The 13,052-nt window shown below is 45.8% G+C and overlaps 1 protein-coding gene across 2 annotated transcripts in view; it reads right to left on the bottom strand.

Annotated features, from left to right (window-relative positions):
* LOC134008810 (inactive rhomboid protein 2-like) overlaps positions 1–12,599 on the bottom strand; it is a 23,555-nt gene extending 10,956 nt beyond the window's left edge. The window contains exons 1-5 of one of the 2 annotated variants that reach the window (XM_062448346.1): positions 12,459–12,599; positions 9,718–9,849; positions 2,696–2,851; positions 1,000–1,160; positions 431–614 (exon numbers count right to left, since the gene is read on the bottom strand). In XM_062448346.1, coding sequence (XP_062304330.1) covers positions 431–614; positions 1,000–1,160; positions 2,696–2,839 — 489 coding nt within the window. In that variant the 5' untranslated portion in view covers positions 2,840–2,851; positions 9,718–9,849; positions 12,459–12,599. The remainder of the gene's footprint in view (positions 1–430; positions 615–999; positions 1,161–2,695; positions 2,852–9,717; positions 9,850–12,458) is intronic. The other variant, XM_062448347.1, reaches the window with a different exon arrangement.
* Positions 12,600–13,052: the final 453 nt, after the last annotated feature.

Genomic DNA, 13,052 nt, shown 5'->3' with positions numbered 1-13,052 from the left:
GCCTTCTGTTGAAAGAGAAGTATTCAGGAAAGAATCTGTAACAAAAGAGTTAGTGATGACAAAGAATTCACAAATCTGTGGGGCGTCTGTCTGTGTGAGCGTGTTTGTGCGTGCGTGAGAGAGAACGTGTGAAAAGTGTTGGCGTGAGAGAGAATGTCGAGGCTTGTTATGAAGCCTTGCCAGGAAGCCTACCGAACGCAGATGCAGGTGACGGAACCGAACCGTGTGTAAACCAAGCCTCTCTCTCTCTCTCACTCTCTCTCTCTCTCACTCTCTCTCTCTCTCTCTCTCTCTCTCTCTCACTCTCTCTCTCTCTCACTCTCACTCTCTCCCTCCCTCTCTCATACACAGAGTGAAGGAATATGCATATGACACAGTGAAGACCAGGACTCCCACTCAGTGTGAAATGCTCCATAGCTGCTGCTGCTACCTTGGGCATCTTGGAGGCAGCAGGTGAGTCGAGGCCCTGGTCCATGCTGCCGATGGTCTCCGGCTCCCGGTACTGGGCCTTGAGCTTGCCGTAGCGCTGGCTGCAGTGCCGCAGGCTCTTCCGGTGCCATAACTGCTGCTTGGTCTCGCAGTCCTCCCCCACGCCAAACCACTGGGCTGTTCCTCTGGAAGGGGGGGGGGGGGGGAGACCATTTGGGATAGCCATAAGGAAGGAGAGAGAGAGGCAGACAGAGAGAGAGGGAGGGAAGCAGAGAAATAGAGAGGCAGAGAGACAGAGAGAGAGGGAGGCAGAGAGAGAGAGAGAGAGAGAGAGAGAGAGAGAGAGAGAGAGAGAGAGAGGCAGTGAGAGAGAAAGTTAGGAGAAAATTAGGACGTGACCATAAGTGTATCATATGTTGCATTAGGGTTAGACACAGGCACAAACAACAGGGAATCCAACTGGTCGGACCCCTAGGCTTCCAGAACCTTCCTCCCAGAAGGTCCACATTCTAGCTCTCATGTCTCTCCTTCCCCTTACACTGACACACACACACACACACAGCCTCCTACCTGCGTATGCTCTGTGACAGGGAGGTCTGCCTGTGGAAGGCCGCCCTCCTCTCCCCTGCGGAGCCGTCTCCCCCTCCTCTTCCTCCCCCTGCGGAGCCGGCTTCAGACAGGGGACTGGCCTGCTGCACACTCACACTCTTCTTCAGGGACGGACGCAGGAGCTGGACAGGGGGACAGGCAGTTAGCACAGGACCACCGAGACATGCGGCTATGCTAAGTGGGATAGCCGCGGACACATGCTAACAATGACCAACGAGGTGAAAGAGGAGGAACTCGTCCACTCGCACACACAATTCAAGCTGCGCCAATTAGAGTGACCCGTAGGTCAACGGAGGGTCATTAGTCGTCGTATTCTATTATCCTGGATGCGGTGGCTTCATTAAAAGCGCATCGTCTTGCTGTCACGGTGAGATGGCCGTGTCGGCGTGTCGCTGAGTCATTCAGACAGTTAGTGGAGCGCGGGGAGAACCATATGGTCTGTCTGCGAGGGGACCTGCGGGGCCCGGCTTGTTAGAGAAGAGGGCTTTTACGGAGAGAAGCATTGGAGCATCCCCTTGGTACAGGCTTGGGCATTCACTCACACACACACACACTCCAAAGAGTGGGATTGCGCGCACACACACAAACACACACACACACACACACACACACTCGGAAGATTGTGAGAACGCCACACACATGCAAAAAAGCGGAAAGTGGGATTGCACGCACTAACACACTGCAAAAAGCGTGTGCACACACACACACACACACACACACAGACAGACAGACAGACAGAGACGACTATGATGATTTGTGACAAGGCGGGGTATAGGAAGTGCTTCATCCGTGAAGGAGCAGATCATTTGGGGCTAAATAACCACTTAATGTGAAGGGCTCCCCCAGGGCCGGGAAGACATTGAGGAGAGGAGAAGTGAGTTATCCAGGACAACGGAGGCCTGACAAGACCCAATCCACTGACCCCGGCTTCACTCCTCTCCACTCTCCCCTCCTCCAGGCTCCTCCCTCAAGTAGACACACTCGCCCACTGGGAGTTTGAGGGAGACGTCGGAAACCGGCATGGAGGCACCGGGAACGATGCAACGCGTCCAGACAAATCCCAACGTAAGGAATTCCAAATGTGATTTTGAAGTTGCTTCATCCCGTCTATCAAAGAAAGCCTGTGGCTGCGTGGATTCTTCCTCTTTTCAGCTAAACTGTACCATAGCTGGGGGTTATATAAGTGGAAATGGGATGTGGGAGGCCCGGCCGGGTTACAGAGCCTGCCTGCCAGCTGTCCCAAATGCCAGGCTGTCCAATGATATTACATACATGGAGACTGGGGAGGTACCATATTACTCTGTGTTTATGGTTAGGTCCTTTAACTGGGGGTGGGGCCCCCAATAAAACCCAATAGCTAGCTCTGGAACGGCAAAGAGCATATGGAACCACGCAGGACTGTGTCTTAATTATACTGGATGGCTCAATAAAGATGGCGAGATGGCGTTTCAAGAGCAGACATTCCTGTATGCTCTCTTTCCTGTTCCAAAAGCCAGTATGTTGGACTGAAGACCCCTCTACAAAGTCTCAAGCAGAGTTAGAAGGCTTCATAGCCGTTTGGACCTTGATGTGCTTTAAATGTGTACAAAATAAGTCTGACAGGGATGTTTTGAAAGGGATTTGAAAGAGATAGGGTAAAGGTCAAAGGTCGTGTCACCTGTTTCACAGGATCAACTCTCTCTTGCTGCTCCTCTTCTGGGGGCGGGATGGCTATGACCAGACTGGGCGGCTTCTTGCTTTTCAATCGGCTGTCTGATTGGCTGCCGTTGGGGGGTGGCTCCTCCCCTTCCTGCGACGACATATTTTCTTAGCTCTGAGGAAAGGACGTGAACATACATAAACAAGAACAAATTAATTTTGGGGAAATAGTAATGGGAACTAAACGAAAAACCACACTATACTAGCAGGGCTGCCAACTGTCACACATTGGCCGTGAGACACGCATTTCAACCAGTTCATACGCTCTCACGCCACACATTGTATTTCTCACGCTAATGTTGGTTGGCCCCACCAAATCTCACTCCAAGGTGACAAAGTTGGCAGCCCTGTACTAGCTATATTTTCAATATAATTGTCACACAATTTCCTGAGGTACTGTATGTTCTCTCACATCCTGTGTGGTTGTGGTCACCCAGCACCAAGAACCTCTGATTCATCTTGTCACAAAGATGATCCCAACAAATCGGTCACAAGATTCACTACTTCAATAAGACACACAGACACCGCAGAGGAAACTGGTTTTAGAAAAACTGACCTTTGTTTCTTACGTTTATCTAAAATATCAGTTTCCCGCTTTCACACAAAGGTTATCTGCACTGAAAGATCCACATCAAACAACTGGAGATATCCCTTCCTGGAAGCCTGCTAAATTTAAGCTTCACTGTGTCAACATGCCACTGTGTCTTAAATCCACAGCCATGCCATGGCAAAGAGCATCCAGCTATATGTGAATTGGGTCAGTAGGCCAGAGGGGAAACCTTAGAACTTCACTTACAGAACATTATAGGCCTTGGCGTAGCCTCCATCAGCAGGAGACTAGGCTAAGCTAATGCTAAGACTAGGCTAAGCTAATGCTAAGCTAATGCTAAGCTAAGCGCACTCAATAGCTACTGCCCTGCTCTGAGTAGATATACAGTTAGGTCCATAAATATTTGGACATTGACATAATTTTCATCATTTTGGCTCTGTATACCACCACAATGGATTTGAAATGAAACAATCAAGATGTGCTCTAAGTGCAGACTTTCAGCTTTAATTTCAGGGTATTTACATCCAAATCAGGTGAACGGTGTAGGAATTACAACACATTTTATATGTGCCCCCCCCTTTTTAAGGGACCAAAAATAATTGGACAAACTAACATAATCAAAAATCTAATTGTCACTTTTAATACTTGGTTGCAAATCCTTTGCAGTCAATGACAGCCTGAAGTCTGGAACCCATAGACATCACCAGACGCTGGGTTTCGTCCCTGGTGATGCTCTGCCAGGCCTCTACTGCAACTGTCTTCAGTTCCTGCTTGTTCTTGGGGCATTTTCCCTTCAGTTTTGTCTTTAGCAAGTGAAATGCATGCTCAATTGGATTTAGGTCAGGTGATTGACTTGGCCATTGCAGAACATTCCACTTCTTTGCCTTAAAAAACTCTTTGGTTGCTTTCGCAGTATGCTTCGGGTCATTGTCCATCTGCACTGTGAAGCGCCGTCCTATGAGTTCTGAAGCATTTGGCTGAATCTGAGCAGATAATATTGCCAGAAACACTTCAGAATTCATCCTACTGCTTTTGTCAGCAGTCACATCATCGATAAATACAAGGGAACCAGTTCCATTGGCAGCCATACATGCCCACGCCATAACACTACCTCCACCATGCTTCACTGATGAGATGGTATGCTTTGGATCATGAGCAGTTCCTTCCCTTCTCCATACTCTTCTCTTCCCATCATTCTGGTACAAGTTGATCTTGGTCTCATCTGTCCATAGGATGTTGTTCCAGAACTGTACAGGCTCTTTTAGATGTTTTTTGGCAAACTCTAATCTGGTCTTCCTGTTTTTGAGACTCACCAATGGTTTACATCTTGTGGTGAACCCTCTGTATTTACTCTGGTGAAGTCTTCTCTTAATTTTTGACTTTGACACAGATATGCCTACCTCCTGGAGAGTGTTCTTGATCTGGCCAACTGTTGTGAAGGGGTTTTTCTTCACCAGGGAAAGAATTCTTCTGTCATCCACCACAGTTGTTTTCCGTGGTCTTCCGGGTCTTTTGGTGTTGCTGAGCTCACCAGTGCGTTCTTTCTTTTTAAGAATGTACCAAACAGTTGATTTGGCCACACCTAATGTTTTTGCTATCTCTCTGATAGGTTTGTTTTGATTTTTCAGCCTAACGATGGCTTGCTTCACTGATGGTGACAGCTCTTTGGACTTCATATTGAGAGTTGACAGCAACAGATTCCAAACACAAATACCATACTTGAAATGAACTCTAGACCTTTTATCTGCTCCTTGTCAATGAAATAACGAACTCCCATGAGGGAATAACATACACCTGGCCATAGAACAGCTGAGCAGCCAATTGTCCAATTACTTTTGGTCCCTTAAAAAGGGGGGGGCCACATTTCAAATGTGTTGTAATTCCTACACCGTTCACCTGATTTGGATGTAAATACCCTGAAATTAAAGCTGAAAGTCTGCACTTAAAGCACATCTTGATTGTTTCATTTCAAATCCATTGTGGTGGTATACAGAGCCCAAATGATGAAAATTGTGTCAATGTCCAAATATTTATGGACCTAACTGTAGTTCATATGACTGGGGACAGCTCCCTAGAGAGAAACCCCCCACTAATGTCCTCTATAACCATCAAAAGAACAGGTGGAAACTAATGATGGTCATAACAAACAAGGTTAGTTTATTCCCCCCCCCCCCCCAATACAATAATAGTTCACTCAATGTCCATTTAATCTAATGAAAGCGTGGGCCAGCACACACACAGGCAGACACACATTTTTCTGATTTCCCAATGCAATTAGCTAATGGGTTACTGCCATCTTCAAAGCCAAGTGAGCTTTTAATAGTTTTGATGTTGGGACAGTGACCAGTCTATCGAAGGTTTTCCAGCCATTGATTACAGCATGACAAGGCCCTGAAGGAACAGTGTTGGATTATTTTGAAAGGTGAGACAATAGAGGGTTCAGTACAATTTACATTCTTTGTCATTTAGCAGAAGTCTTGAAAAGCCTGGCTGGCTGGCTGCCTGCCTGCCTGTGCTTACATTTACATTTAGTCATTTAGCAGACGCTCTTATCCAGAGCGACTTACAGTAAGTACAGGGACATTCCCCCGAGGCAAGTAGGGTGAAGTGCCTTGCCCAAGGACACAACGTAATTTGGCACGGCCGGGAATCAAACTGACAACCTTCAAATTACTAGCCCGATTCCCTAACCGCTCAGCCACCTGACTCCCTCAGTAGTAGTGCGAACGGAAATGCACACATACATACACACACACAAACAATATTTACATTCATTATGTGCATGAAAGAGTACACATACAATACAATAAAGAATGAATGCACATATACACACATGCATATTATACATGAAAGAATAGAGAAAGAGAAAGAGAAAAAAGGACAGAGGATCACAGACGAAAGCGGATTGCAAAAATCATGTTTGACTCATCAAAGAGTCACATGCTTTGAGGAAAAAGGACGTTTTTTTGCTTCCAGTGAACAAGCAACAAATCACAAGACCCTCAGTTTGATTCATCACCGAAAATAACACTGGCTGAGGGGAAACACCAGAGCCTGAAGACAACAATCCACGTAGCGTTCTTCTAACTCAGCACTAATTGCCAAATCACCAAATTGTGCAAAATAGCTTCAAGAAAATGTCAAGGAGTTGACTCGCTTTATTGGCAACTCCCTACAGTAATGACAGCCCCTAAAAACGGTTTGGTATTCAGACTAGAGTGGTTTTCTAACAGGACACTAATCTACTTTGTTCTCCCATGCTCAAGAGGATACAAACTGAAGTTTGTTTGCTTTACCAAATGGGCTGATATTTCTCATATCTCCACAATAAACCGCAGACAGGCAATGCCTTAACCCTTGTGCTGCCTTCGGGTCACATGACCCAAAGGTTCATAACGAACCACCATTGTGTTTACCCAATTTTACCCAATACAAAAACAAATACAAATAGTTTTCTTTTAACCTTCACAATGTGGGGGGTCTGAGACAGCCCGACGGTTAAAAGAAAATGCTTCACTTTGTTTTTGTATGCGGTAAAGTTGTCGCAATACGACGGTGGGTCACAATGACTGATGGGTCAGAACGACCCGAAGAGAACACAAGGGTTAAGCCTTCCTCTGATTGTGTAAAACCTGTGGCAGTACAGTCCTTACATCATCTCAGTCTTGGGGGGGGGGGGGGGGGGGGGGACACTGCAGCGGGAAACATTACACCGAAGAAGTCAATAGCACTGGGGAAGGGCGGGTTGGTGGGGGGGGGGGGGGGGTGTTCCTTGCATGCCAGGCAGCCACTCAGATAATGAAATACCCAAGGCTTTCACTGATGTTTTATTAGAGGGGCCCAAGTGGTAGACGGTAACCGACCAGTGTCTCAGACGGCGGAGAGACTTCACATTAGTCTCCCCTGCGGCCGGTCGGCGGCGGGAAAATAGGATTTCTCTTCCATTTGTTTCTTTGAAGCTACGGCCGTTTGATCATTTGCATACTGTACTTTATCTTCCACGGTAAGCATGACTCCTTCTCTTCCCTGGAAAGGCTCCAGCAGTTCATTTAGTGTCCGGATCAATTTATCCTACAGAATGCCAGAACAGCAGTACAGAACGTTTCCAAAAATGCTGCCTGCTGTCAGATTATGCGAAGGATGAGAAAAAAGACTCCTGACACTCTAAACCCTTTGTTAGACCAGCGTCATGGTTACAGTACCATGGCCTATCTGGAACCATGTAAATACAGGTCAATGACCTGAGAAGGGTGTCAAAGGGATTTTCATCTGCGAAAAAAAAAATACTGAAACACACTGAAGGAGATTAGCAAAAGAGGAACATTGGGGGACATTTTCTATTTAACAGATAACCAAATTTGCGCGCAACATACATCTTTATACCCAGTGGGAAAAAATAAATTGTTGGATTATAAAAGGGTTTGCTCTTAGGGAAAACTTCTCTCCACAGTTTCAGCAACAAAACCTTTTATCTCCAGACTGAGCAAGTGATCAATGTGTCACGTTTCTCCTGGTGGTTGCGTTTGCTTGATAAACATTCACCTGTAATAATGAACCACAAGTTTGTCTGAATGTGAGTACCTTCTATACAATTTGGGAACCGCATCTGGGAGACAGTTAGACAATGGCTAAGAGGAAACTTGATTCTGTTCATTCCGCTTTATTTCCTGTCCAATCCTGTCTCCCTGTCCTCTATCCTCTCCCTCCTGTATTTTCCAATGGGGTTCGAAAAGCAGACGAGAACAGTTCAAATGACTCAAGCACACAGCCTGACGACATGCAACCAGACTCTCAGGAAAACAGTTCGACACAACCTCGTGAGTCACACACGTGTCACAGTACAGGAGGGACGTTCAGGGGTGAGTGACATCAGCCATTGTGCGCTTCTCTTGTGACACAGAAAACAGCCCGTCATCCCAACCTCTTCCCTGCAGACCTCCTCTCCCTCGGTCTCCTTCCAGCAGCATGAAGAGCACAGCTACAGCCATCCAGCAGGGTAGCATAGCTTCATACTGTACATCCAGCAGGGTAGCATAGCTTCATACTGTACATCCAGCAGGGTAGCATAGATACATATGTACAGTAGAGTAGCATATATATACAGTAGGGTAGAATATATGCAGTAGGGTAGCATATCTCTCCGTATATAGGGTAGCATGTCTACATATACACAGTAGGGCAGGATAATTCCATATATACAGTAAGGTAGCATAATTCCATATATACAGTAAGGCAGCATAATTCCATATATACAGTAAGGTAGCATAATTCCATATATACAGTAAGGTAGCATAATTCCATATATACAGTAAGGCAGCATAATTCCATATATACAGTAAGGTAGCATAATTCCATATATACAGTAAGGTAGCATAATTCCATATATACAGTAAGGTAGCATAATTCCATATATACAGTAAGGTATCATAATTCCATATATACAGTAAGGCAGCATAATTCCATATATACAGTAAGGCAGCATAATTCCATATATACAGTAAGGCAGCATAATTCCATATATACAGTAGGGTATGCTTCATGAGGTGCCTGCCCAGTAGTAAGGGTTCTTTATCAGAACTGCATGAATGAATCACTTTTCTTCCTTGTGTTTGGGTCTTTGGCGGGACTGTGAACGCGTGTCCGTGTTAGCGTGCGACTGTGATGCCAAGCTCTAACTATTGTCGTGCGCCAGCTGTCATCCCACACGTAGCCTTGGAGACAGGCAGGAGCAGGTCGTCGTCCCCCCCCCCCCCCCCAGAAACGTCAAGGTCTGCGAGCTGTCTGAACTTGCTAGCCACTCAGGATAGACAGCCACCTCTGGCTCGGACCCCCACAGCCCCCGAGGGTAGGGGGGGGGGAGTGTAGGGAGCAGGTCCCCCCCCCCCCCCGGAAACGTCAAGGTCTGCGAGCTGTCTGAACTTGCTAGCCACCCAGGATAGACAGCCACCTCTGGCTCGGACCCCCACAGCCCCCGAGGGGGGGGGGGGGGGGGGGGGGGAGTGTAGGGTGGCGTCAGGTTTCTCCTAATCTGTGTTGTGGACTGGGTTTGCTCCAGCAAAGCATGCTCAGGGTAATCTGAAGGTTCCTTCAGGAAGGGTTTGAAGAACCTCCAGGCACCACTACGACTTTTAGGTGGACAGTGACTGAAGAGGTCACCTGGTTGTCATGTTCACAAAGACATGCGCTGAAATATGCCAAGTACCATAGTACCACAGTACCAAATCATTATGGCTTCAACCAACGAACTGACCCCTAACCCCAACTGAATATTGTGCAAAGGATAATTCAACGCACACTACTGAAGGAAATGACAGAGGATATGAGATCATTTTGAGGGGTGGGGTGGGGGGGTCTCAAATGATTTGCTGAAACTCAACACCATTTTTTGTCACATTCTGTGCCGAGTAAAAGGCTGAGGGGTTCCCACTTACTGAGCGATTCGACACCAGGGCTGGGTGTCGCCTGACGAGCCGTCACAACTACCCTCGAGCGTTTCCAAAACAGGAACTGTCCGTCAGAATGCCTTCTCACCCCGCCATTCTGCGAAAGTGAACCGTCTTGTCCTGAAAGAGAGGCGAGAGTAAACCTGGATGAACAGAGAACCGCGAGCCTTTTTTGTCAACGTCGAGATCTTTCGAGGGCGTCTAGTTTCACATCCCACGTACCCTAGGTAGGGAGTCAGGTGGCTGAGCGGTGAGGGAGTCGGGCTTGTAATCAGAAGGTCGCTGGTTCAATTCCCGGCCGTGTCAAATGACGTTGTGTCCTTGGGCAAGGCACTTCACCCTACTTGCTTCGGGGAGAATGTCCCTGTACTTACTGTAAGTCGCTCTGGATAAGAGCGTCTGCTAAATGTAAATGTAATGTAGGTAACTGGCCTTTCTATCCAGCAGTGCAGGGGTTTGTGCGCACGCGTGAGCAGAGATAGTCATCTGTTTATCCCAGGAGCGGACACAATAAAGGCCCTGCGAGTCATGAAGAGTAGGGCGTGAGAGAGACCGCAGCAAGGCCTGTCTGTGGCAACAGAAGCTACCCCTGCCATCTTGAATCCTAGCCGCAACTCTGTTGTGATCGTGATGACATCATTGCGCAACACCTAGTGTCTGCTTGTGATTAAAAGAGTAGCCTTTCCCCATCTCCAGTGGTCATCTGAATACATGTGTTGCTGTTTGATCCTGTACTTTCGCGATGTCTTTCTAACGAGTAGATCTCTTTAAAAAAAATATATCCTGGTCTTGAAATCCATCTGACACACACACTCCCTAGCATTCCACAGCCGAAAAACCTGGATTCCCCGCTTTCCAGAGTTTGCATGTCGAAACCTGCATGGCGGGAAGCTCACCACAAATACCACTCCTCCTACACCCACCATGACCCAAAACGTCTGAGAAAACCCTCATACATATTTGATGCATGCACACACCCTCAGTGCTGTAGCGGTGCTTGTCAAACTACTTCCAAGATGGTGGGTCTACACTGCCAAGATGCCAGGCTTTTTTTTTTTTTCGTTCTTCAGCTTATAATCAGAGCAGCTATGCCCACAGAGTACAGAAGCACAGGCAGGCAGCCAGCCAGCCAGGCTTTTCAAGACTGGTATTGAGATAAAGTCATTGGCTCACTCAATGCAGTGAGTGATCTTAAAAAGGCACAGCAGGGGACTCCAGACACACGTTACAGTACATGCAGGCAGAACATTCAGTGACATTTCACACTCAAAAGCCTTTCCTCAAAGACAACACCGGGGAACTGGAGATGGGATCAAGCTTTTAGCCACCCGCTTTTGAAGAGAACCGCAATTAGAGTTCAATGATAAAGATGTATTGAACCATTAACATAAATTGACTCTGTGCACTCAATTAGGGCATTTTGAGGTTTTCTGTATCGCGTATTTGGTTGTCAAACCTAGAAGCTAATGCTTCAGGGGGAAACGTGAGTTGGCATGACGATGCAGGAAAGAATGAGCTACTCCTGAGCTACTCCTGGGATCAAGGCATGGTTGCTATGAGATCCACAAGGCCCTGCTAACAGGCGGACATGTTGCAGCACAACAGCTGAGGACAACTGAAACCAAGCGAGGCCCCCAGGAGGGGAAACCAGCAGCATGTCTACATACAAACTGTCCAAGAGTGGACTCTTGAACCAAATCAACCTGTGACGGGAATTCTAAATACCTATTTATCCAAAGTCAGTTCTCTTTCAATGTCTTCTAACAGTGAGTTACCTATGCTGTATTTGAATAGTTCAAAATTCTCTATGTTTTTCTATTGGCTTGGTAACAGGTGCACTTGTGGTGTAACTGACTTTTCAGCTAGCAGCTACAGGCAGGTGCTGTATGGGTCAGTGTTTCCCAGAGTACACAACTGCCTACTATACTACACTGAGTTCAACTCAATTACACTACAGAAGACATCTCTTACTATGGCGTCCTTTTCATATTGGTCATAAATCTACTGAGTTCACCTCTTTCTCAGCCTTGTAAACATGGTGTTATCTGACAAAGGGTTTCATCAATGACAATGTGTGAAATCTGGAAACTTAGACAATTGGAGCATCATAAGGCTTTTTAACAGCCTACAGTAAAATGCATTAAATTAATTGTTTTGCATGTGGTACATGTGGCAACAATGGGAAAAGCATTCCGAAATATGTTGCAACTGTGAAACAATGAACTACATTTATCATCCTGCATCATTTAAAACCATGGGTTTGACCATCGGTTGAATTTTCCGGAAGCTTTTAACTTTTCATGTAGCTTATGTCCATGATTAATAGACAAACTGCCAACGAAAGTTACATTGTCATTTCCTAATCAAATGTCAGTAACCGTTGTGTCAACATTCAAACCTTCCCACATTCTTTGAAGCAATTGAGGAAGTTTAACAGAAGTTGGAAGGTGGTTCGGAAAATAAAGAAAATTATAATTGTCCTGGACATAACAACGGATATATAATTGTCAGGCACCATCCATACAACTTGCTAAATATGAATTGACGTCTGTACCAACCATTTACATTAGGTTATCCACGAATGTATTTATTTTCCATGTGCAATGCCTTTTTGTTGTTTCCCTGTCCAAGACTGTAAACGCCTTTCTTCTTGACTATACCACATTGTGTTTAAGTCACTTTCGCTTGTAAACTTGAATAAAAAGGTACATTTGTAAAGAAACACTCACCTTTAAAGTAACCGTTTATGAATCAGTCATCAGTTATTCCCGCCAAGTTAAAAATTATGTTTCATAAATAACTATAATGTAGCCGCAACGTGTTAGCTACTTGACTTCCCTTCTTTCCTGATATTCTTGACTGCAGCCAGCTTCACAGTGGAGGAGGGCGGAGTTAATGGTCATACAGCTAAAGCTGTTTTAGTCATAGGCAATTATTAGTAAACCTTTATGAATAATGAACAACTGTTTATCCGTTGTTGGTCGCAAAAAAATTGTTGGTCGCAAATAAGAGTAGAATAATAGAGGTAACATGCTTCCCACAAACATCTTTGGAGAAAATGAATACAAATTGAAATCTAAATAACCTGGATTGACAGTGGGCATCCATAGACCTAACGTGAGGACCGTACAAACCCATCAAGACATGTTTCATTTAAAATGCGTACCTCATTAATCATAAAGTCGTATTTTGACACGAGTCATAAAGCTTGTCAAAGCTTGCAGTTTCCTCAAGTTGATTCGTAATCAATATTAGTGCAAAATCGTGTATGTTTGGTAAATAGCTTTCAACAAAAAAAATCCGGATAGGTTACTGTAAAATTA

The sequence above is a fragment of the Osmerus eperlanus genome, chromosome 22 (genome assembly GCF_963692335.1).
Source record: "Osmerus eperlanus chromosome 22, fOsmEpe2.1, whole genome shotgun sequence".
Classification (NCBI taxonomy): Eukaryota; Metazoa; Chordata; class Actinopteri; order Osmeriformes; family Osmeridae; genus Osmerus; species Osmerus eperlanus.
This window is presented reverse-complemented; position numbering and strand designations above follow the sequence as displayed.